At 39.3% G+C, this 26,514-nt stretch overlaps 1 protein-coding gene across 1 annotated transcript in view; it reads right to left on the reverse strand.

Moving 5' to 3' along the window:
* Positions 1 to 26,514, reverse strand: part of CNKSR2 (connector enhancer of kinase suppressor of Ras 2) — a 418,082-nt gene that overhangs the window by 39,190 nt on the left and 352,378 nt on the right. Inside the window, exons 19-21 of the mRNA XM_070944037.1 lie at positions 15,965 to 16,065; positions 13,773 to 14,298; positions 9,835 to 9,899 (exon numbers count right to left, since the gene is read on the reverse strand). Coding sequence (XP_070800138.1) covers positions 9,853 to 9,899; positions 13,773 to 14,298; positions 15,965 to 16,065 — 674 coding nt within the window. The 3' untranslated portion in view covers positions 9,835 to 9,852. The remainder of the gene's footprint in view (positions 1 to 9,834; positions 9,900 to 13,772; positions 14,299 to 15,964; positions 16,066 to 26,514) is intronic.

Below are 26,514 nucleotides of genomic sequence, written 5' to 3' on the forward strand. Positions count from 1 at the left end.
GGAGGGGCGGGGCAAGCCAGCAATTTAACAAAGGGTTTGGCTGCACCACTGGCTATAGGGCGGCCCTTTGAAGTCCCGCGGCAAGAATTTAAGCAGTTTTTTTTCCTCTAGCCATCAGCTGGGACTCCGGAGGCAGCAATAGATTGGGAGTGGGTGGGGTAAGCGAACGGTCGGCGATTCAACAGAGCAGAGAGTGAGGGTGAGTGAAGGCATGGAAGCTGCTTTCTCCATTCTGCTCTCTTGCGTCTGGAGCCGGTGGGGAACCACGTGGCAGCCCACGTGGATCCCAGGCAGCGGAACTCAGGCTAGGGAAGGGGTGGGCAATTGTGGCTCTTTTACAACCTGTGGCCTTCAACTCCCAGAATTCCTGAGACAGCCAAGCTGTCTCAGGAATTCTGGAAGTTGAAGCCAACAGGTTGTAAAAGAGCCACAATTGCCTACCCCTGGCTACGGTAGGCTGGCGCCGCGCGGGTGGGAGGCGGGGCGGGGCGAGGGGTGGGCAAGCCAGCAATTTAACAAACGGTTCGGTGTGCTGTGGGGCCAATAAATTACAAAAAAACACCGAACCGTTTGTTAAATTGCTGGCTTGCTCGCCCCATTTATTGGGAATAAATAGTAGTGCGGAGGGGCGGGGCAAGGGGCGGGGCGAGCCAGCAATTTAACAAAGGGTTCGGCCGAACCCCCTAGAACCCCCAGAATCCCACCACTACGTATTACACATAATATGTAAAATGCCTTTTTGAATCTTTTCAAGAGGACTGACTATTCATGGGAACTCAGGCAATACTCTACTTACACTCTGCCCTATATTGCTTTAATATTTACTGACATTAATTTTCAGATATGTGTTGGTCTTAATATTAGACAAAAGTAATCTATCACATAAAAGCCTAAAGTTAACTGAAACATTTCACAGTATGCCCTTGTATTCCAGGTCCATTCTAATAAACTAATAACCAACAGATTTAGCAGCTTATAGGACAATATGTGCAGTGCTTAAGATAATAGGCTAGAAATTCTTTAGGCACAAAGCCAGCTGGTGATCTGGTGATCTAGGGCCAGTCATATTCCATCAGCCCTAGGGAGTAAGCAATGGCAAGCCACTTCTGAAATCTTGCCAAGAAAACTGAAGTAACTGGTCCAGTCAGTCAGTATGAGCCAACAGTGACTCAAAAGTAAAATAATAATAATAATAATAAAAATTGATGAAATTGAGCAAGCTCAGTAGTTGGATGATCTTCTCTCCCACTATTAGCAGGAGATACTGTGAAGGATTAAGTCACACCTATAAGAAAGTGAGGGGGAAAAAATCTCCTAACAAAAATAAAAAAGGAGAATCAAATTATTTAATTTTGAACATGCTAAACTAAAAATGGCTTTTTAAAAGACAGGCTAATATTAAGGATCCTGAAATTTATATTTATAAATCTAATTCTAAAATATATTTCATTATTTACAAATGTTTTCAGAATTTGCAATGGATTTCCAAGTTGTACAGTTCAAGAAGAAAACTATCACATCTCCTGCAGGACCAATTGCTTCTGGTTTTCCAGTTGTAACGTAGTGATAACCACGCTATTATGTTTTCATCATGTTAATCATAATATGAATTGTAACTTTAGGAATTAGCTGCTGCTTCATACCCCCTCTCCCGATCTTTTCTGTATAAGTTACACTTTTATCTGTAAGCCTGATTCATTTTTTATTACTTCTCTAGAACAATTTTTTTTTTTGCTAAAATGCAATATGAACATTCTATAAAATTAAACCCAAGATACTTATATATTTTACAGTTAATCCAGAAACATGTTACAGTATATTCAAAAGAAAATAAATGAAAAACTGAAGTCTATATTTTTGTACTTTGTACCAGGTGTGTGCAAATTGTTCCTGGATCTTTCATGAGTATAACAGTTCTTGGAATTTTCTGAAGCTGTGAAGCAGCCAGAGTAAATAAATTTATGGCATGGCTGTTTCATAGCCCTCTCCCAATGTTTTCTACGCATATGCATGTATGCCAGAAAACACTTTCATTGAGACAGATAGCAAAGCCATTTGAAACCTCCGCAGAATGGTTTAAACTTATATAGTGGTACCTCAGTCCGTGTAGGTAATTAGCTCCAGAAGACGTGCTGAATACTAAAACTGGCAAGTAGCAGAAAATCACGTGACTTGCCATGTGGCCCACTATTTTGGCCAGAAGAAATAATGAGTCATGAGGCAGCCGAAATCAGCAAGTTCTGTCAACTATCAGGAGAAAGACAAGCGTTGGGACAAGATTTCTGCTTCAAAATGCATTGAATACTGAATTTGATGTGTTTTGAAGCAGTTGAGGGCTGATGTATGACTGTACTAATCATATATGAAATCCCCACAATTCTAATTAATTTTTATACTATATACAGCCACTCCTAAAAATAAAAAGAAAATGTGTTTTTTTAGTTTTTACATACATACTTTGGACAAGATTAATTCTAAATTATTGTATTGTGAAAGATTGATTTTTGTACCATACGTTGTGCACTTTCAACCATGCACTATAATTTATTAGATATATGTGTATTTATGTACATATCCAGTATTCTAATCCATTTCATGGTAAGCAACATGATGCAAAGCACAGAAATATAAGGAGTGAACCAAAGAAATTATAGACATAAGAGAAAATAAAATCTAACCAAATACTATACTATTATATACTATACTACTATATACTATTAGTAGTATAGGTTGTAGGCTTATCTTTTCAGAGGTTTTACTGGTATATAAGGAACAAAAAGGGAAAGGCCAGCATGTAGCAGAGTTTAATGTGTGGCTAAAGGAGTGGGTAGAAGGGAAGGCTTTGGTTTTATTAGTCATGATGTCTGCAACTGGTCCAATGAAAACTGTACAAAAAAGATGGATTGCATCCATCAAAGAAAGGGACTGAGTTATTTAGCATTAAATTCACAGATTTTCTGGATAAACATTTAAACTGAACAGCAGGGACAGAGAATTTTTTTTTTTTTTTTAATTTGATTTATATGCCGCCCTTCTCCGGAGACTCAGGGCGGCTTACAGTGCGTTAAGCAATAGCCTTCATACTTTTGTATATTTATACAAAGTCAGCTTATTGCCCCCACAAACTGGGTCCTCATTTAACCTACCTTAGAAAGGATGGAAGGCTGAGTCAACCTTGAGCCTTGGAGAGATTCGAACCAGCAGTAAATTGCAGGCAGCTGTGTTAATAACAGGGTGCTTTAAACCACTGTAGTACCAAGGCTCTTAATTGATACAAAACATTTCTGTCCCCAACAATCCAAAATCAATAGGGTTATCAGTGCATGTAACATAGATGTCTGTGTGGGTAAGATTATCAGCCCTGCTGTCAAGCAAAACCAAGTATTTAATAGTGAATGCCATACCATGTGCACTAATCAAATAGGTGGCAAGAAAGTAGGGACAGTCAGGCATAACACAGGTTATGTAGACAGTAAACACAGAGTCAATCAAAATGGACTCAAATGTCTATACACCAATGCACAGAGTATGAGGAATAAACAGGGTGAATTAGAAATTCAAGTAAATGAGGGCAGATATGATATTGTTGCCATTACAGAAACTTGGTGGGATGAAACCCACAAATGGAACATACAGCTAGAGGGATATAAATTATTTAAAAGAAATAGACCAAATAAAAGAGGAGGTGGAGTTGTACTATATATAAGAAATAACTACATCTCTACAGAAATAGAGCACAACAATGATGAAAATTATCTTGAATGCATTTGGGTCAATATTAAAGGGGGGGTGGAAATGACATTGCTATAGGTCTATACTATAGGCCACCCAACCAAACAGATGAAGTAGATGAACTTTTTGCTAGTCAGCTAAGTAAGGTATGTAGGAAGCACATCACAATAGTAATGGGGGATTTTAACTACCCTGACATCAACTGGGAGACAAACTCTGCACCAAGTGGAAGATCCAACAGGTTCCTAACAAACCTAGCAGACAACTTTGTTTCCCAAAAAGTAGAGAAGGGAACAAGGGGATCCACCATATTGGACTTCTCACTAACAGAGACGAAATGATAGAAGCTGTTGAAGCTACAGGAACCTTGGCGGTAAGTGATCATGCAATATTGGAATTCAACATTATGCAAACACAAGTAGTAGAACAAAGTCAAACTAGAGTCTTGGATTTTAAGAGAGCTAATTTCAATAAACTTAGAGAAAGCTTGAGAAGGATTCCATGGATGAGAATCCTCAAGGGGAAAACAACTCATGAAGCTTGGGAAATTTTGAAAAGTGAGATTTAAAAGCCCAGTCTAGCACAATACCAATGAAGAAGAAAAATAATAGATCTCAAAAGAAACCAGCATGGCTGCATAAAGAACTCTCTAACAAATTGAAACACAAAAAGGACAAGTATAAAAAGTGGAAAGAGGGGCAAATAACTAAGGCAGAATATCAGCAAATAGCCCGGGCCTATTGTTACATATGTAAATAGCAAGTGAAGCCAAGGATGTAGGCTTCACTCAGGTCCAGGTTTAGTTGGACATTTGGATGCCCGCCACTGATTGGTGGATTCAAACGGAGGGAAATTTAAAGTTTTGTCAGTGGCTGAATCAGTGGGACTGCTCCCTTTAAAAGGGAGTGCTGCTGACTAAGCCTTTGCAGAAGTCACTTACTTAAATAAAGAGCTGAAGTTAATGTCTGTCCTCCTGCCTCTTCATTGCCTCCCACGATCTAACACTGGCAACAAAGCTGGGATTGAAGAGGACGAAGGACTCAGGCTGAACAGAAGGAGCAACACATGACATCCACCATTATCCAGCAGCTGAACCACTGCATCGATTCCAGGATGACGTCTTACGCTCCACCAGCTCCATTCAATCCGGCTAAGGAAACATGGAAGAAATACATGCTTCGATTCCATTGTTTCCTGGAAGCCAACAACCTGCTAGGACTCTCGGACAACCGAAAAGGGGCACTTTTCCTGAGCTACTGTGGACCCGAAGTCCTCGACATGGCCGAAGCTGTTTCAGAACCCGCTGACCTGCAGACCATGCCGTGGCTGACCTTGCAAGAAGCACTCCAGGCTCACTACGCTCCCGTACCCTCTCCGATGGTTTACAAGCATGAGTTTTCCCATTGGAACCAAGAGGAAGGGGAGACCATCAATCAATATGTTGCAGCCCTAAGGAAGACTGAAGTGCACTGTCAATTCAGCAACATAGAGGAGGCCATGATGGATAGATTGGTTTTCAGACTCAGAGACCTGCAATTGCAAAGATTACTATCCAGGCTGAACCTCACATTCAAAATCGCTTTAGAAGAAGCGTGGGCAGCTGAAGCCACAGATCAAACGGCAGCGGCAATCCAGAAGACGGGAAGCACCAATGGGCAGCCGAAAACCACCAGTGTGAACCAGGAGCGCTGGGAAACTGATGACTCTACCAATGATGATGAGGACATACATCGGATGCAGTCTGACAAGAGACCCGCAAGGACTGAGATGAGGGAGAGACCGCAGATGTGCACAGCCTGTGGAGAGAATCATCCCATATCTACTTGCAGGTTCCAGGATGCCATTTGCCAGAGATGCAAAAGGAAAGGGCACATTGCCAGAGCATGTCAAGCCAGCCAGCCAGCCATGTCCAGACCTCGACAGACCACATGGCAGACTGAGAACCCAGACAGACCCAGGAGAGCACAGTTCCAAAGGAGCAGCCACTGAAAAGAGAGAACCGGAGACACCAAGGAAGCCCATCAGACAACTATCTGCCATTCCAGCGGCAACAAAGGAAAAAAATCCATGTTGAGGTACGCATCGAAGGACACCCATGCAAGATGGAAGTGGATACGGGATCGTACCTGACCATCATATCCTGGCGAACAATCAAGGAAGCAGTACCCGGGGTGAGAAAGACACAGCTAAAACCCCAAAGGATGATCTAAAAGACTACCAAGGGAACCGGATTCCTATGCTGGGAAGCAGCTCTTTCCAAATCAGCTTCAAAGAATTCTCCAGCCAGTTGCAGATGACCATCATGGACAATGACCTACCGAGCCTGCTGGGGTTGGAGTGGTTCAAGGCCCTGGGCCTGGGTGTGACGGGCATCCATGCCATCCACGATGACGATATCGAGGACGTAATGAAGGAGTTCGCAGAGGTGTTCGATGGGACTTTGGGCAAGTACATGGGGAAACCCATATCTTTTAACCTTGACCCCAATGTAGCTCCTATTAGAATGAAGCCTAGGAGGATTCCTCTTGCTCTCCGGCTCAAGGTAGATGCCCAATTAGACAAGCTAATTGCGCAAAAGATCTTAGAGCCAGTAGACCATGCTAAATGGGAGACCTCGATAGTCACCCCCATGAAACCAGATGGGTCTGTCCGCGTCTGTGCTGACTATAAATGTACCCTTAATAAAGCCCTACAACAACACACATACCCAGTCCCAGTGGTTCAACATCTCTTACACTTGCTGGGACCAGGGAAAATTTTTGCAAAGCTTGATTTGGCACAAGCATATCAGCAGCTGTCGGTAGATGATGTTACGGTAGAAGCGCAAACAATTGTAACTCATTGCGGGGCATTCAAATGCCACCTATTACAATTTGGGGTAAGCGTGGCTCCCGGGCTATTCCAAAGTATAATGGAACGCTTGTTACAAGGCATTCCCAGAGTAGTTCCATACTTTGATGATGTCCTCATATCAGTGTTGTGGCCTGCCAGCGGCCTACACGGATTGTGGCTGATCCTGACGATGAGGAGGCTGGTGTGGTGTCGTGCCAGCAGCCTGTGCAGCTGGCACTCAAGTCGGACAGCGAGGAGGCTGAAGAGGATGTGGCGCCAGAGGCAGAGACTCAGCCAAGGCCTTCAGAACCTCCAGAGGCTCCTTCAAGTGAAGAGAGTGAAGTGGAGGAGCCTCTTCTCAATGCTCGAGCACGCAGGGCTGCCAAAAGGCAGGAGTGGCTACTCAGGAGGTGGTCTCCTCGAGAGTAAGGCTTGAGGCTAATTGGCCACTCCCTTAGCCTATTTAAGTTTGCTCACAGATAGCACATGCTGCTGGAAACAACTTTTAATTACTACGCAGAGCATTTTGAAAGTGAGTTTCTTGTTATATCTTGGTTTGTGGGATGGTTGCCAACCCTTGTCGGACTTTGTTTATTCTCTGTAATTCATAGCAGGCTGATAAGGACATTTGCACTGGAAGCCTGCATTTTGGAAGGGGTCTGTTTGTATTAAACGGAGTTTTTGGAGCTTTGTGTGTGTCACACTCCTTGGGATCCAGAACTGGGGCAGAACAATCGGGGGACAGCAAAGAAGAATTATTACAGAGGGTAAGGAAAACTTTAAGGTGGTTTAAAGTAACTGGGTTGAAGGTAAATAAGGAAAAATGTAAAATAGCCATGCCTAAGGTTGAATTCTTAGGGTATCTCATTGATGGGTCAGAGATACACCCCACTCAAAGTAAGATAAAGGCTATTAAGGAAGCTCCCACACCACAAAATCAGATGGAGTTGCAAGCATTTCTTGGACTTTTAAATTTTTACAGTATTTTCTTGCCACAGAAGGCGACAGTGGCGGAACCATTGCATAGACTGTTAGATAAGAAAGCCAGTTGGAAGTGGGGATGGAAGGAAGCCGCCGCTTTCACAGCAGTAAAGAACTTATTATCAGCACATAGTTTTCTCATTCAGTATAATGAAACACTGCCTCTAATACTACCATTCGGAGTAGGGGCAGTGCTCAGCCATAAGATGCCAAATGGAACAGAAGCACCTATTGCATTCTACTCAAAGACACTGTCATCAGCAGAAATGAACTATGGTCAATTAGATAAGGAAGCACTGGCCGTGGTAGCGTGGGTTAAGTGTTTCCATGAATATTTGTATGGAAGGGACTTTGTTGTGGTCACCAATCATAAACCGCTACTGGGACTTATTGCGGGAGACCGGCCAACACCAAACACATTCTCACCAAGGATGACAAGGTTGACAATTTTCTTAGCGGCTTACAATTACCAGTTAATACATCGACCAGGTAAGGACATTGGACATGCAGACACCCTCAACCGGTGCACCCTTCCGGACCTCATCGAAGATCCAGCATCAGTAGCACCCGTTCTACTCATCGAGGACTCCACTGACAGCAACGGACATAGCAGGTCAGTCGACTAAGACAGAATCCTGTCAAGGGTTTTGAACTGGGTGTTGAGAGGTTGGCCAGAGGAACCGTGGGGGGAGGAATATAAACCATTTGTAAATAAGAAATGGGAATTGTCGGTACAGAAGGGGTGCCTATTGTGGGGAGACAGGGTGGTAATTCCACAAAAACTAAGGGAACAGGTGTTAGAAGCACTGCATGTGGGTCACCCCGGGATAGTACGCATGAAGGCTCTGGCTAGGAGTTATGTGTGGTGGCCCAACATGGATTGGGATGTTATGGAATGGGTGGCAACGTGCACCCCGTATCAGGAATCTAGACCAGCGCCACCCCGGGCACCTATAAGAGAGTGGGACAAACCAAGGGGCCCATGGTCGAGATTGCACATAGATCTAGCGGGACCAGTCCAAGGCCAAACATTCTTGATCATTGTAGATGCATACTCTAAATGGTTAGAAGTCAATTTGTTGCCCAGCATAATGGCCAAAGCTGTAATTAGGGTGTTAAGGAAGGTATTTTCCACTCACGGGTTACCCGATGTCTTGGTATCAGATAATGGAGCACAATTCACCGCCAGACAATTCGAGGTGTTTTTAGCTGAACAGGGCATATGGCACGCATTGGTCGCACCATATTCACCGGCCAGTAATGGGCAAGTCGAATGAATGGTTAGAGCGACCAAAGAAACACTAGCAAGAATGGGCGCTGGGGATTGGCAAACCAAAATAGACATATTCCTATTAATGCAATATATAACCCCTAGCACGACCACGAATAGGAGTCCAGCTGAGCTACTCATGGGAAGAAAGCTAAGATCCCCGTTAGACACACTGCACCCCAATTATAGCATAGACACCGCCATTGATTCTACCAGTAAGGTCAGGAGCTTCCAGGTAGGGGATCTAGTATATAGTCACAATTATGCAGGGACCCCTGCCTGGTTAAAGGCAAAAATAATTAACATTAAGGGTCCCAAATCATACCAGGTAGAACTAGAGGATGGAAAAGTTTAGTTCTTAGAAGGCACATAGACCAACTCAGGGGACGAATAGGGAACTCGAGCCTAAAACAGTTCGAAAATAATCAGCCCCAAACCGAATGTGAAAAAAACCATAGGAATAGATAGTGCCCTGCACCAAGCAGATACAAAACAAACATAGATTGCGGCCTATGTTACCCAGACACAGGGGACCTACTCTCAAGCCCGAGGGAAACCACACACCCACCTGTAGGGCCAAGCGGCCAGCGATGAGACTCTGGGGAAATAAGCCAGGCTGGGTCCACTACACCCACAGAAAGTTTCCAGGAAGTTCCATACCAGGGAGTGGGCTGCGGCAGCAGGCCTGACTACCCAGGCTGCTGCTGCTAACTCAAATGAACTATGCAGGTCAGGAAGGAACCATCAGCGCCCCGCCTTCTTACGTGACTATGTGTTGTAGACACCGATGATTGGGTAAGACTATTCCAGAGGGGAGGGGTGTTACATATGTAAATAGCAAGTGAAGCCAGGGATGTAGGCTTCACTCAGGTCTGGGTTTAGCTGGACATTTGCATGCCTGCCACTGATTGGTGGATTCAAACGGAGGGAAATGTAAAGCATTGTCAGTGGCTGAATCGGTGGGACTGCTCCCTTTAAAAGGGAGTGCTGCCGGCTAAGCCTTTGCAGAAGTCACTTACTTAAATAAAGAGCTGAAGTTACTGTCTGTCCTCCTGCCTCTTCATTGCCTCCCATGATCTAACACCTATAAAGATAAAGTGAGGAAAGTTAAGGCTCAAAATGAATAAAGGCTTGCGACTAAAGTAAAAAAATAACAAAAAAAGCTTCTTCCAACATATTAAAAACAAGAAAAAAATCAAGGAAACAATTGGCCCATTGCTGGGAGAAAGTGGCAAGAAGGTGACAAGCAACAGGGAGAAAGCAGAACTACTTAACTCATTTTTTGCATCTTTCTTTACACAAAAGGAAAAAAAACAGTCCAACCTATCAAAAACAGCACCACAAAAAACAGATTAGGAACACAAATTAAAATAGGAAAGAAAATGGTAAGTGAACACTTGTCTACCCTAGATGAGTTCAAATCACCAGGACCAGATGGATTACACCCTAAGGTTCTGAAGGAACTGGCAGATGAGATCTCAGAACCACTGAACTATATTTTTGAAAGATCCTGGAGTACAAGGGAACTGCCAGAGGATTGGAAGTTCCCATCTTCAAAAAAGGAAAAAAAAATAGATCCAGGAAACTACAGACCTATCAGCCTGACCTCAATACCAGGGAAGATTCTGGAAAAGATAATCAAACAACGAATCACCGAACACCTAGAAGCAAACCAAGTAATAACCAAAAAGCAACATGGGTTTGTCAAAAACAGATCATGCCAGACCAATCTTATTGCATTCTTTGACAAAGTGACAAAATTAGTGGACCAGAGGAATGCTGTCGATATAATTTACTTGGACTTTAGTAAAGCATTTAATAAAGTAGACCATAACCTACTACTAGATAAAGTAGAAAAATGTGGGTTAGACAGCATCACCACCAGATGGATTTGTAACTGGCTGACCAACTGCACTCAACGTGTAGTCCTCAATGGAACTGCATCTACATGGAGGGAAGTATGCAGTGGAGTACCCCAGGGCTCTGTTTTAGGCCCAGTGCTCTTCAACATCTTCATCAATGACTTGGACGAGGGGGCAGATGGGGAACTCATCAAATTTGCAGATGACACCAAGCTGGCAGGAATAGCCAACACTCCAGAAGATAGGCTCAAGATACAGAAGGAGCTTGACAGACTTGAACATTGGGCGCTATCTAACAAAATGAAATTCAACAGTGAAAAAAGCAAGGTTCTACATTTAGGGAAGAAAAACAAAATGCACAGGTACCGTATATGTGGTACCTTGCTCAATAGTAGTAACTGTGAGAGGGATCTTGGAGTCCTAGTGGACAACCAATTAGATATGAGCCAGCAGTGTGCAGCAGCTGCCAAAAAAGCCAACACAGTTCTGGGCTGCATAAACAGAGGGATAGAATCAAGATCACGTGAAGTATTAATACCACTTTATAATGCTTTGGTAAGGCCACACTTGGAATATTGCATTCAGTTTTGGTTGACACGATGTAAAAAAGATGTTGAGACTCTAGAAAGAGTGCATAGAAGAGCAACAAAGATGATTAGGGGACTGGAGGCTAAAACATATGAAGAATGGTTGCAGGAACTGGATATGTCTAGTTTGATGAAGAGAAGAACTAGGGGAGACATGATAGCAGTGTTCCAATAACTCAGGGGTTGCCACAAAGAAGAGGTAGTCAAACTATTCTTCAAAGCACCTGAGGGTAGAACAAGAAGCAATGAGTGGAAACTAATCAAGGAGAGAAGCAATTTAGAACTAAGGAGAAATTTCCTGACAGTTAGAACAATTAATAAGTGGAACAACTTGCCTGCAGAAGTTGTGAATGCCCCAACACTGGAAATTTTTAAGAAGATGTTGGATAACCATTTGTCTGAAGTGGTGTAGGGTTTCCTGCCTGGGCAGGGGGTTGGACTAGAAGACCTCCAAGGTCTCTTCCAACTCTGTTATTCTATTCTATTCTATTCAAATCTAGTTTAACTAACACCTTTCACTCTCCATAACTATTCAAACATGATTATTTCTATCATGTCCATATTCTTCATTAGACATTGCCTTTTGTTCCCTACATTGGTCTTTTCTCCTGATAATATGGATCAACTTAATTCCACCAAATTTGTACCTTTGCTCAGAATCCATTAACTTTTTCTACATTTATTGCTTTGTAATTTGTTTTGTATCTCATACATTTTCTCCATTCAACCAAGTATCTCAACATATTTATTTTGTATTAATTATATTGTATTCAGTTGATATTCATTTATCACTCACACATTCTAAACAAACCAGGCACATTTCTATTCTATTTCAATACATATTGTTTGATATCATTTTATAGCCTGGGACATCCAAAACATTGTGTCATTTATATATGTTTACTATACTAAAGTGATTTATTATCACTTAAGTCTATCCTATCCAGAATTTCTTGAAAAGAAATCAATGTTTCATCAAGTTTACATACAGATGCTCCTTGATTTACAGTCATTATTTATTGACCATTTGAGGTTACAACAGCACTGAAAAAAGTGACTTATGACTGTTTTTCACACTCATGACTGTTTTCACACTCATGACTGTTGCAGCCTCAACAGTGTTCATGTGACCAAAATTTGGACGCTTGGCAACTGGCATATATTTATGAGAGTTATAGTGTCTTGGGATCATGTGATCATCTTTTGTGACCTTCTGACAAGCAAAGTCAATGGGGAAGCTAGTTTCACTTAACAATCATGATAGTAATTTAACAACTGCAGTGATTCACTTAACAATTGTGGCAAGAAAGTTTGTAAAGAGAGGCAAAGCTCACAATTGTTTTGCTGAGCAATGGAAACGTTGGGCTCAATTGTGGTTGTAGCAACGTTTTAGCCAACAATTGACAACATTCAAATATTCTACTAAATTCATCAGGGAGCTAGAAAAAAACTATGACTGTTCTAAGTGGGGGGAGATGCTACTATTATTTTTTACATTCCTTATTATAGCAACCATTTTCCTTGTTTGATGTAGAGTGAGTACAATGTTGTTAGCCACAGAAAATATATGAAGATTTCAAACCTTCATTCATGTGTATGAAAATGCAATAGTCATAAGCTTGGAAATTATAACTAATTGTGTTTCTCAAAAACTTCCATTTGCTTTTGAATGCAAGGCTATTTTAAATGCATTCAGACAGAAAAATAAAAATGTAGCAGCCCAACTGCTACGCATATGTGTATGTATATGTGTGTGTATACAGAGAAAGTAAGAGTCAGTAATGTGAATATAACATTGGTAACCATAGTAACAAGGCTTCAGCTTCTGCACTCAGCATTTAATATGTTTATACTTTATATTTTTTTTTCTTTTACTGAATTCAGCACATACAACAGAAAATATTGCAATAGTGGAGAAAAAGTCTTTCATTGGACATTTACTTTTTAAATTAGCATCCAGTTAGAATTAATTATTTCCTTCATCTGACTGTACAACTGTACAAATGCAACCAATAAACGATTCCAAGAAAACAACATGCAATCTACGAGTTGCTCGTTAACTACTATGCTGTAATAGACTATGGACATACTTTTCAGAAAGAGATTACTTTACATCCTAAACTTCATTGTTTTATGAAATGAAACCTTACCAAATGGAAAGGACTCATATTCCATAAAACATTTGCTTTCAAAAATTCTGCAGATCCTCTCATAAAAAAAATAAACTACCATACTCAAATCATACATATGCCAACAAGCAAGGATGTGGCCAAACTAGAATAATTTTAAGTCTCACAGAAAGTATGACAATGCCTTCATTAATTACTATGCAGTAAGTAAAGTTTTGAAATATATTTTATGTATTGTGCATAACTATATTTAAAGAAACTATTTCCACCATGTGCAGAACGAAGTAAATTTGAAACCATATATTTAATCCAATTTTTCTCTGTATTCAATTATTTCTATGAAAATTGCTTTAATGATGGCAATATGATTCATGCTTACTTTCATCTACTTGATTCTCTTCTGTAATTTTTCTTCCTTGTTCCTCTTGCTCTTTTTGTGGCACTTCTTCTTGATGGCTTGAAGCACTGACAGAAAGTATATGGCAGCAATGGTTGAACCCACCATCCCGTGGCAGAGTGTAACTACGGGGCTTTCCCCCATTCACATTTAAAACTTGTATTTGTTCACCCTCTAAAGGAAAAGGGCCATAGTGATCCTGCAGATGACATTTCTGGATAGGAAGAGTTGATTGTCGCCTGTGTTCTGGAGAGATAACAGCAGAATCAGAAAACACTGAATCCTCAAGGGGCAGAGTCTGAAGGTAATGTAACCCTGAGCTTGTCAGCGGTGTTTCTATTAAATCCTGCCAAGACCGACGCTGGCTTGCTGTTTTGCGGATGGGAGATTCAGTAGTACTCCCCACCAGCTCCTGACGGAACTCTTCATGTGAAGATTGAGACTGGGAAGTTTCAGTAGAAGACAGTCGACTGTGTTTTGGTTCCACAAAAGGGCTTGCACAACTCATCTGCAACAGAAATTTACATTCTGGCTTGAAGACAATGGTAAAATAAGTATACAATATATATTTAAGTAACTAATTATAATTACAGCTCTCTTAGTTATATATTGCTTTTTTAGAAAAGCATGCATAATAGGAATATGCATTAAAATGAACTGCTTTCATAAATATAATTTAGAAAATGTCCTTCAGACTGCTCTGTTAATTGTAGATTGCAGGAGAATTTAAAGAAAAATCATCCTTGCTATTTCTTGAGAAGATATGTCATATTTCTTAAGAAGATATCACACATAAAAATACACATTGGAAGAGACTAAAAATCATAAGTATTGGCCCTGAGGAGATGCTCACCACTAGGAGTGGTTTATGGGATAAGAAGGGATCTCATTCCTCTGCCATTTGTCTTCTTGATTCTAATTTTTTATATAGTTTTTCAAATTTAAATTGTTTTTATACAGTATTTATCTTTTTGCTGTTTGTAAGCTGTCCAGAGTCATCTTATTGGTGAGATGGATGGCATATAAATTTAATTAATTAATTTTAAATTGCTTTTCACCTTCTGTATATCGGCATCTCCATTATTGACTATTTTATATATTTAATTGTATCTATCTTCCAAATAATGTTCTTCAAACTTTAAGGTGTTGGATAAAATGCATATAATCAGACAAATTTTGATTGATTAGGATGGTTATTTATTAAAAAACAAATTAGCTTTTGGCTCCAACTGATACATCAATATAGACAATATGTTAATAAGAACCAGTAATATATCAGAAGGATAGCCTATAATCATTGATTTCAGATTTGAAATCCCCACCAGAGCTCATGAGATCCTTAGTTGCTATAGATCAGGAAGCAGACCCAGGAAAAAGATCTCAGTATTCATAAGTACCTTTGAAATTCTCTTGCATGAGCCCACTTTTGTAGCAATTGAAAAGTTATTTTCATCTGTTTTCTTTGCATTTTCTAAAATTTTTAATAATTTGCCTTTTAGTTTCTTTTATTTATGTAAAGATCACTGAAAATTACTTTGATTTGACTACTCAGAACATCATCACTAAAAAAAACTTAGTCACTTCTGTGGTACTGGTTTGAATGAAATTAAAAAGGAAACCCAACAGGTAAAATTGAAATATTGAAGGCAAGAATTGAGTTGAGCAGAATAGGACATCTACTGTATGTTTAATTAGACAGCTTAATTATCCAGTAAATTATATACTTTTGAATCAGGACCAGATAACATTATTTCTGTAAATATTAATAATAGTTAGAATTATCACTTTTTTAGAACCGCTAAGTTAATAGCAACTTCTAAATTTATTAACTTCTTTAACTTTCTAAAAATAATAACTTTTTTAAAAATAACATTATTTATTGCAATGCCAAGGTTTTTATACGGTAAAGGGTTCTTTAACAAAACTCCCTGGAAAGACCATGTTGTCACAGTAATTGCTCCAGGAATTCTGTGTAAGCATCTCTTATCTTCAAAGACTTGAACGCTGCCGGAAATGGCTTTTAGTGTTGTTGTTTAAAATACAGAATACAACATCTGGCTATCTTGTAAATTTAACATCCATCTTCCAAATTAATTTATTTCCCAAGTAAAAGGTTAAAAAAATAATGTATTTTCATTAATAATGACAACTAATTATTATACATAATCACTTACTGAAGGAGGTCGTGGATATGTGTCATATGGTGGAGGTGGACTGTCTTGTTTAGGTGTTGAAGGTGTTTCTACTTCTTCCTTATCACTTTCACTCCAATAATCTAAACAAGTTAAAAAGACAGAAACTTGATTTACTGTGAAATAAACAGTGACAAGTGTTTAAGTAGCAGCGAGCTATAAAAATGCCTAAAAATAATTAATAATGAATACAGATTTGTAACATAAATGTGGCATGATTTTCCCATTAAGAAATCATTTAGACAAATTATTTCAGCAATTCTACTGAAATTTAAGATTGCAGATATGTCTCTATGTTAGACCATCAGGTATTATCAGTTGCTGCTTAAAATAGAGAGGAATATATGAGACTTAACAAGAGGTAGTTGTAGAGAAGAGTGATGTGTTTTGAAAACTTCACCAGATTTTTAAAATACAAAGAGGAATAAATAAAAAGAAACTCATTATCAGATTCACAATAGAGATTCACAATAAACAATAAACAAAACAGAGATTCACAATAAAAATTAGTATCAGGGTTCCCATTAGATGAAGGGATGGTTGTGTATCTTTCCAGTCATGTAATACAGAAATTGGCTTACTATCCAGAATGCTTTTGGATGATATTTGTTTAGATTCATGTCTTCATTAAAGACAAGAATGAAGCCAAATAAAAATATTTGTTGACATTAATATATAGACATTGAAGTCCTTATCATCTGTTCTCCAGAATTTTAGTTCCAGCTTCCCCCCCACCCCATACCTTTCCAAGTCAACATTCTTGGTACCTTGGAAGTCATCTGGTCATAATGGCTTTTTCTAGCATGAGAAGTATTTGTTTCTGCCTTGCCGCCTTATTTTCCTACACTATTGCCTTCTATATTTTCTCCTTGCCTTCCACTTCCAAGTCTAGATGATGTCAGGTGCTCCTCTTCCTGATACTTTCTGGATATGAGTGGCCAGAGGGCAATACTCTTCCTCACCGTTCCTTCTTCTTCAGAAGAATGAGTAAGTTCTTCTGCCTTTCAAACTCCTCTATTTCTCCCTTCTCCGAAATATAGTAGGAAGAGTGAGTGAGTGAGTGAAATATTAGGAAGAGTAAGTGAGTGAGTGAACAAGTGGGTTGGTCAATCAGTGAGTGTCTGTCTCTCTGTCTCTCTCTTAATTGGAACTCTCCCATTCTAAAATTCTGTCATTTGGGTGTGGGTGAGAGCATCCATAGATGGGATTTGCAAATGTGCTCAAGCAGAAAGAGAAGCATTTTAAAGCCAAAAGTGAATTACAGAAAGCTGGGTGTTTTTATTCTTTGTTCTTTGTTCAAGTTGCAAGCAAAAGACTACAGAATTGATCTTTGCATTAGTTAATTTGTGATGCAGAAAAATCTGGTAGAAAATCAGAAGTAATCTATAGCAGTGATTAGGGGATTTCATGAGGATAGTCAGTTGCTTGAACAATAGATCCTGGCTGTGGAAGGTGGGGGGGAGGGTTGCACAGATTTTTCTTGTGTACCAATTGAACCCAGTCCATGATTGGGAGGCCTTGTTCATGGTGACTTATAGCTTAGTGATCCTTTATTACTGTAATGGGGCTGCCCTTGAAGACCACTTGCAAGTTGTAGTTGGTCCAAATATATTTACACTGTGTGCACAATTAGGCAAGTTGTATTTTGTATTTTATTATTGAACAACTGCAGTGCTGTAGATCAATTCAAAATGTTAATAAACCGCAAACCTGAATATTTAAGAAAATAAAAGTGAGGTTTTGGCTTTCTTAGAAGAATATCTATATGTGCACAATTACTGGGCAACTATTAATGTGCAGAATTATTATGTAACTAAATTAAAAACAAAAATTTGCCCATCTCACTAATTTATTTGCATTTGTTAAAGTGAAAATAATAAACAAACAACTCAAAATGTGCAAATAAATATTTCTGTCATTTCAATATATATATATCAGGGTGAAATGCTACTGGTTCGGAGGAACCAGTAGTGATGGCAGCAGGTGGTTCGGAGAACTGGTAGCGATGGCAGCGTGAGGTTCTGGCCACCCACCCAGTTGTCATTATTTCCTGGTTTTAACCAGGAAGTAACCTGTTTTTTACCCTCTGCACATGCACAGAAGGGTTTGCACCAGGAGTGAAATGCTCCCAGTTTGGACCGGATCAGGCGATCTGGTAGCGATTGTGGCAGGTGGTTTGGAGAACCAGTAGCGAGGGCGGTGCGAGGCTCTGCCCACCTGCCCGGGTGTCATTACTGCCTGGTTTTAACCAGAAAGTAATGTGTTTTTACCCTCTGCACATGTGCAGAAGGTTTTGCGCATGCGCAGAGAGTCTGCATGCACACGTGATGTATATATATCAGTGACTAATATAGCTACCCTTCTTTTCAATAACAGTCATAAGCCGACTTCCGGTTTGCTGCTTGTCCCTGCTGGACGCTCCTTCGGGATCGTCGAACCCACTGCCTGTAAGAGCCGCCTTTTTCAGCGGAATGGCGGCTCGAAAAAACTCCGTTTCCATTAGGAAACGGAGATAGAGCCGGCTGGGGTGGGTAGAGTCCTCTGCCTAATCCCAAAAGTTTTTTATTTACTTTTGGGAGGGAGCGGAAGAGACTCCCCGTATCCCCAGCCGATGCTCCGGGCTCTGGGAAATCTCTGCTACACGCAGAGCTAGGGGGCAAAAGCAAGCCTGTAAATCTGTCAAATAAATTAATTAAAGAAGATATGAGTTGGACCTCTGATCCTGAAGCGCAAGTATTCTTTTTATTCTATTTTGCCTAAGAAGTGAAGTGAAGGGAAAAAAAAGTTTTTTTTTTAAAATGGCGATTGCTGCTGCGGCTTGAAGAGAGGCTGAAAGGGAAACTCCTTCCGTTTTCAATTACAAAGTAGCGGAATGAATATTTTTGGCTGTAACTGAGGCAAAATCTCACTCTCACTTCTGTTTTTTTTTTTTTTTTTTTTCCTTCTCTTTGAGGATCTGATATTGATCTTGGTTGGAAAAAAGTTTTTTTTTTTTCTCTCTTTTCCAGTAAATTTTGTCTGCGTGGAAAAATGGCACTGAGACTTATAAAACTAGACAAACAGGCAGTGGGGGGGGGATTCCCCCATTAATAAATTACATCAACAAGTTTTAACTCTCCAGTCTCAGAAACCTGACTTTAATATAATAGAATTTCTTCTTGAGGAGATTGTAAGAAGGGATGAGATTGTGAATCAGCAACTTGAAAAATTTAAGTTGGAAATCAAAGAAATTGGTGAATTGGTGAAATCTAAGTTTGGCTTTTTGGATCGAAAGATTCTAAAAGTAGCTAAAGGCTTAGCAGACTTTATGACTCAGTTGGAAGCAAATACTAACTCTAAAATGAAAGAAACTGAGGAGAATTTGGATGACAAGATCCAAAAAATTAAAAAGGATTTGGTAAACATTCAGGATAATAGTTCAGAAGACAAACTTAAAATGGAGGCTGATCAAAAGTCTGTTAATGAAGAAAATGTACAATGTACAAATGTACAACAGAGGATTGAAAGAGAAGTTTTAATGATCCAATACAATTTTACAGAATATGCAATTAGACTGAGAGGTTTGCAGGAAGATGACAGAGATGATTTAAGGAAGATATCCTCTGAAATTCTGGCTGGGATTTTAAAGGTTCAACCTTTAAATTTTTTCTTGACTGTACACCGCCTTGAGTCCTACGGGAGAAAGGCGGTATAGAAATATAATAAATAAATAAATATAATAAATAAACCTGATGAAGTGTTTTGCAGGATTGACAGAATTTATAGAATAAACTCCTGGTTGGCAAAACAAAGGCAATTGCCTAGAGATGTGGTGATTTATTTTACAGACAAAGAAATTAGAAATAATATTGTCCAGAATTCTTATGATTCTGCTTTGCAATTTCGTGGAAGAAAGATTTGGATTTTTAAGGAACTCCCGCCCAAGATGTTAATGGAGAGGAAGAAATTTGGTTTTCTAGTGAATGAGTTAAAAAAAAGGAATATTCTATTTAGGTGGGACGTCCCAGTTGGTTTAATATTGAGATACCAAGGAGTAAGATACCAACTGAATACTGTCGAAAAAGCGGAAGAATTTTATCAAAAAATTTTAAAAATAAATTTAACATCTTTAGGCATAATACAGGACAAGCAAAAGGAGTTGGAAATAAAGGGAAAACATCAAATTACAGAGGCTGTGGTAGATAAACTGTCTTTGGACTCTTTGGATACCCCAGCTGGACTGTCTATAAATTTGAGAGCAGTGTCATCTGATTCTAATGTGATGAACTATCAACTTACAGACAAGTGCGCAAATCAATTAGTTGATATACAAGTGATGGAAAAGACATATGAGATAATAAAACAAAACCAACAAGATCAATCTACAAAGCAGAATGACAACCGAACAGCTGATACACAACTTGTAGGAAGGAAATCTGGATGGAAATGCAACCCGCAAAAGAAAAAGAAAAGAAACAGATCTCGTAGAAATAGTAGTTTCTAAACCAAGCAACAGTGAAGCCAGGGATTTTAAAAAAAATAAATGAATATGTGAAAAGATATTGGAGGCGAATTATTGTTTAACACTATCTTGAGGAAAGTGGCAGATCTCTGCAATGCCGTGATTTTGGGATGTGGAAAGAGCCTTATACTGTTGGATTTGAACTATCTATTTTGGATTTCTTTTACCGATAAATATATTATATCTATTTTGAGTTACAAGGCAAGAGAGTCATGCTGGGGCATGCAGAAGATCTGGCTGTTACCCACTAAAATGATGGGGATTTATAATCCTGATGAAAACCACAATTACAACTATATGGAATATAATTATAATGTCACTCGGGTGGTTGTTTTTACTTTTATATATACATGAGGATATTCATTATTGATGGGGGCAGAAGATGACTGAAGATTTTGAATAAACTGTTGCACCAGGATGCTATGTTACCCTATTATGGATGACAGATTTAATAATCTAGTGGAAAGACATCAAAGAAGATACTAAATGAATTATAAATTTAAAGTTATTGTCTTTTCTTTTTTTTATAAAATGGAATGTATATATAGACATATGTATATTTTAGCAGAGTGGGCAGTGGATTATATTTAGAATTGTAGTGCATGGTAATCTTGCAGGAAACTGGGTTGAAATAGGTTAGTTTAGTGATTGATTAGTTTAAGAAAAAGGATTTTTAAGTTATATATTTCGGGGAGTGGAAGAATTGGATAGAACTGAATAAATGTTAAATTTGGAGAAGGCTGCTTTGAAATGTTAAATTAATATATATAAAAGTAAAGGTTATGTTGTTGTAATAATAATATTTTATAAGTTTGGGGGAGGAGAAAAAGGGTAGATTGTGAAAAGCGGAGAAAAGCGGAGTTATAAGAATACTATGCTAAGGGTCAGTATTTTGAGGAGTGAGTAAGGGTATGGTAAAATATTATGTAATTAATTATGAATTAGTTTATTGTTGTGAAGAAGAAGTCACAGGGGGGGATGGGTGGTGAGGGGGGGTTAGGGAAGAAGGGAGGAAAAGGGGGAAAAACTTGTATTCGAAAAACTTTTTCAATAAAAAAATAAAAAAAAAATAACAGTCATAAGCCTTCCATTCATGGAGTCTGCCAGTTTCTTGATCTATTGACGATTAACTTTTTGTGCAGCAGCAACCACAGCCTCCCAGACACTGTTCAGAGAGGTATACTGTTTTCCTTCACCATAAATCTCCCATTTAAGAAGAGCCCACAAGTTCTCAATAGGGTTTAGGTCAAGGGAGGAAGGGGACCAAGTCATTATTCTTTCATTTTTAAGGCCTTTACTGAGTATTTCAATGCATGCAATGGAGCATTGTCCTGCATAAAAATCATGGTCTTCTTGAAAAATGCAGACTTTTTCCTGTATCATTGCTTGAAGAAAGTGTCTTCTAAAAACTGGCAGTAGGTTTGGGAGTTGCCTTTGAGTCCATCTTCAACCCGAAAAGGTCCAACTACCTCATCTTTAATAATACCAGCCCATATCAGTACCCCACCTTGACTCCTTGCTGGTGTCTGAGTCAAAGTGGAGCTCTGTGCCCATTACTGATTCAGCCACAGGCCCATCCATCTGGTTCGTCAAGAGTCACTCTCATCTTATCAGTCCGTAAAACCTTTGAAAAATCTGTCTTCAGATATTTCTTGGCCCAGTTTTGCTGTTTCAACTTATATGTCTGTCAGAATATGAATATTCATAGACTGGAATAGATCAGATAATAATAATAATAATAATAATAATAATAATAATAATAATAATAATAATAATAATAATAATAATAATAATAATAATAATAATAATTTTATTTATATACTGCCCTCCTCCCGAAGGACTTGGGGCAGTGTACAGCCAAAATTAAAAACATAAATATACAATATCATAGTTAAAATCAATCAATCAATTAATTAATTAATTAATTAATTTTATTTCTATACCACCCTTCTCCTGAAGGACTCAGGGTGGTGTACAGCCTAATCAAAAACACAAAGACAATGGGGACTGTTTAGAAACTGAAACAGTTTTGGAAGTTGGGTGTGGCTTAACTTCTGAGTCTGTCTGCTGAATTGAAACAGAAACTCATCTCTGCTGTTCTCTCCTCTGCCTGTGTGTTTTGCCTGTAACTCTCTAAGAATCTGCTGTTGATATTGTATGTGTTATTATGTATATAAAGAGAAGTTAATGAATCCTGCTGAATCAGTTATCTGTGTGTGCTTTTCTGGATGTGATTTCTGCAACAAACTCTGATAGGTTATAGGCCCAGAGCACACAGAAAGACTGAAGTGTAATTAAGCTGAGAGACTGCCTGTGTTTAAAAGGAGAAACAAGGCAGAGAAAGCTTGCAGGATGGCTGTTGTTGAATTCAGGGATTGCTCTCTGCCTCGTTTGGGACAGAAGAACTATATAATTTGGGCTGCAAAGATGGAGTGTTTCCTGAAGCCAAAGGAGCTCTGGAATATTGTTGTTAATCCTCCCTAGGCACCATTTGCAGCTGCAGATCAAAGGCAGCATGATAAAGCAATGGCTTATATTATCTTAAGTTTAGAAGATGAACAATTTCTTAATGTAGCTGATTTAAAGACTGCAAAGGAGGTCTGGCTGAAGTTGAGAAGTGTACATGTGAGTGTGTCAGCATGCAATATTGTACAATTATCAAGAAAATTGTAAAATAAGAGCCTTGGTGGTGCAGCAGACTAAAGTGCTGTTAAATAGCACCAGCTGCCTGCAATTACTGCAAGTTCAAATCTCACTAGGCTCAAGGTTGACTCAGCCTTCCATCCTTTCGAGGTAGGTAAAATGAGGACCCGGATTGTAGGGGCAATAAGCTGACTTTGTATAAAAAAAGAACACCATTTAGAGGGGGCCGAAAGCCCTACTAAGCAGGTATATACAAGGCTATTGCTTAACGCATTGTAAGATGCCCTGAGTCTCTGGAGAAGGGCGGCATATAAATCAAACCAATAAATAAACAATAAATAAATAAAATTATACAGAGCCCGCCTCTAACCACATGATTCTATGGAACAGCATTTTGTACAAATGCAAACTTTGTTTGTGGAGTTAGAACAGCGTGGAATGCAGTTTCCTGAATCTCAAAAGGTGTTGTTGGTTTTAAACAGTCTGGATGAAACGTGGGACATTGTTTCTTCCCTATTTGAGTGCAAATCAGAACAGGAGTTGCATTTGGCGGCTTTAAAGGATTGTTTGCTTGCTGAGGAGAACAAGCACCATTTTAGAAAGAGCCACGAGGAGAAATTCCTGAGGTGGGGGCCCAAGGAGCAGAGAGTGAAGAGCAATGGAAAATTCCACAGACTGGATGTCTGCAAAGAGAAATGTAGCAGCAGAAGAGATCAGATTACAGCCCAACAACAGAGGCAGAGCGTCATTTGTGGTGGAAAAACACATTTGAAGAAAAACTGTTTGCAAAGAAAAAACTGTTTGCAAGGAAGAAATTATTTGCAAGACAAAAATTGTTTGCAAGGAAGACAATTAGCGGATGAACACGTTGCTGTGGCAAAAGTCAGCTATTGCAATAGCAGAGACAAATGGTTGATAAGACAGTGGGGCAAGTCAAGCAATTGTTAACAATTCTAAATTGTTTTTCAGGATGGATCCAGCTGCTGGAGATACAGTAGCCTTGGCAAATGGCTAAATGGCTAAAGTCATTGAAAGAGGCAGTGTGCAAATTCCATATTTGGAAACAAGGTTTAAGGATATATTATGTGTGCCTGAAATGGAGCATAATTTGCTGAGTGTCTCTAGTTTAGACAAGAAAGGATTTGAGACCCCATTTGCAAATGGGAGGTGTCTCATAAAGAGAAATAGGAATGTATGTGCACAGGGCATAAAAGAGGATAATCTTTATGTGTTGCAGGGACAAAAGTTTCAATGTGCACAAACATTTGAAATGTGGCACCACACAATTCATGTGTTCATCTCTTGCACAGGAAGCTTGGCCATGCCAGCTTCAGAGTTTTGCAAAGGATGGACCAGTTTGCAGAAGAATTAAATTTAAAGGGATGTAAGGCATATTTGGACTGTGCAGTATGGAAATCATCAAAGTCCAAAGCATTCCCAGTAAGCAAGAGTAGCACAAGGCAGACAACAAGAGCTCTAGAGCTGGTACATGCAGATTTGGTTGGGTCAATGCAAGCCAGTTTGGGAGGAGCAAAGTATGCGCTGGTCATTGTAGATGAGTACAGCAGGTTTGGGTTCTGCTATTTACTAAAGAGTAAAATAGAGGTGCTACAGAAATTTAAGCAATGGGTAAGCTTCGTGGAAAGGGGATATAAACAACAGGTATGTCAGTTGCAAACTGACAGAGGTTCAGAATTCATGTCAACAAGTTTTCAACAATGGTTGGGACAGTTAGGTATAAAACACAGATGCACAAATCCATACACAGCAGCTGAGAATGGTGTAGTTGAGAGGCGGAATGGAGTCTTACAAACCATGAAGGACTCACTGCTGGAGGATTCTGGTCTGAGCAGGTCATATTTAATAATTATTTAAATTAAATAATTATTAATTATTATTATTATTATTAATATATCAATTATTTAATTAACAGGCTGTGAAGTTCATCAATTAATGATACTCCATATGCAGTGCTATATGGGAGAAAACCATCTCTGGCACATTTAAGGGTTTTTGGAAGTAATGCATGGGTGCATATTCCAAAAGCAATTAGAAGAAAGGGACAACCAAAGGCTAGAAAGCTCAGGTTCATGGGCTATGAGCCAGGTTCTAAAGGCTATCGCTTTAGTGATGGAAGCAAAAGAATAGTCATTCCAAGGTCTGCAGCCTTTGCAGAGCAAAATTGGAACAGAATTGATGCAAATTTATGGAATGATCCACTTAGTGACGGTGATCCACTTAGTGATGGTAACTCACTTAGTGATGGTGTCAGCGTTCAGGGAGGAGAAACTGGAGAAGCTGAAAAAGATATGAAGCAAGAGAGGGTTGAAGCACAGGAGCAGTCAGTGCCACGCAGGTCAGAGCGATGGAACAAGGGGATTCCACCTGACAGGTATTCTGCTAGTAAGGTTAAAGTGTGTAATGTATGGTATGAGCCAAGAAACTATAAGGAAGTATTGGCATTACCTAAAATTGAACAAGTAAAGTGGAAAGAAGCCACGGACAAAGAAATGAAATCCATGGGTGAACATAACGTGTTCACATCTATAACTTTGCCACAGGGTAGCAAAGCCATAGGATGTAAGTGGGTATACAAAAAAGAAAGTACTACCCAATAATGAGGTACAATATAAAGCAAGGATAGTGGCACAGGGTTTTTCACAGATGAAAAATATGCACTATGATGAAGTATTTGCGCCAACTGTAAAGAGTGAAAGCATAAGGCTGGCACTAGCGTTGGCAGCGGCACATGTCCATAAAATTTGGCATTTTCCTTATCTTTATATTTCAGTGTTTTCTCTCTTGTGATCTGTAGTATTTGCGTTTTAATTGATTTTTTAGTAAATCTCATGTGGACTTGAAACAAATACCGAGAAGAGTGAGGGAGATGAGAAGAAAATATTATTTTTTGACCAAAATATTATTTAAGAAAGGTATGAATTACAGATGGCTGATACCAGAAGGCCTTGTGTTTACATGGCAACAACAAAGATATAAAATAGATTCAATCGACAAAGCAGAATTATTTCGTGCAGAATACTTTAGAGAGGAAGTAGAGGAGACAAGAAGAGAGACAAGAAGAAGAAGTCTGCTGGGCCTGGTGGCTCAGCAGACTGATAGCATTGTGATTAACACCAGCTGTCTGCAATTACTGTAAGTTCGAATCTCCCCAGGCTCAAGGTTGACTCAGCCTTCCACCCTTTCTAAGGTAGGTAAATTGAGGACCCAGTTGTGGGGGCAATAAACTGACTTTGTATAAATATACAAAAGTATGAAGGCTATTGCATAACGCATTGTAAGCCGCCCTGAGTCTCCGGAGAAGGGCGGCATATAAATCAAATTAAAAAAAAAAGATACATTGATTGAACCACATGAGGAATGCCTTGCA

Source organism: Pituophis catenifer, unplaced genomic scaffold (assembly GCF_029215685.1).
Source record: "Pituophis catenifer annectens isolate HBS135680 unplaced genomic scaffold, rPitCat1.0.hap2 SCAF_4, whole genome shotgun sequence".
NCBI classification, from domain to species: domain Eukaryota; kingdom Metazoa; phylum Chordata; class Lepidosauria; order Squamata; family Colubridae; genus Pituophis; species Pituophis catenifer.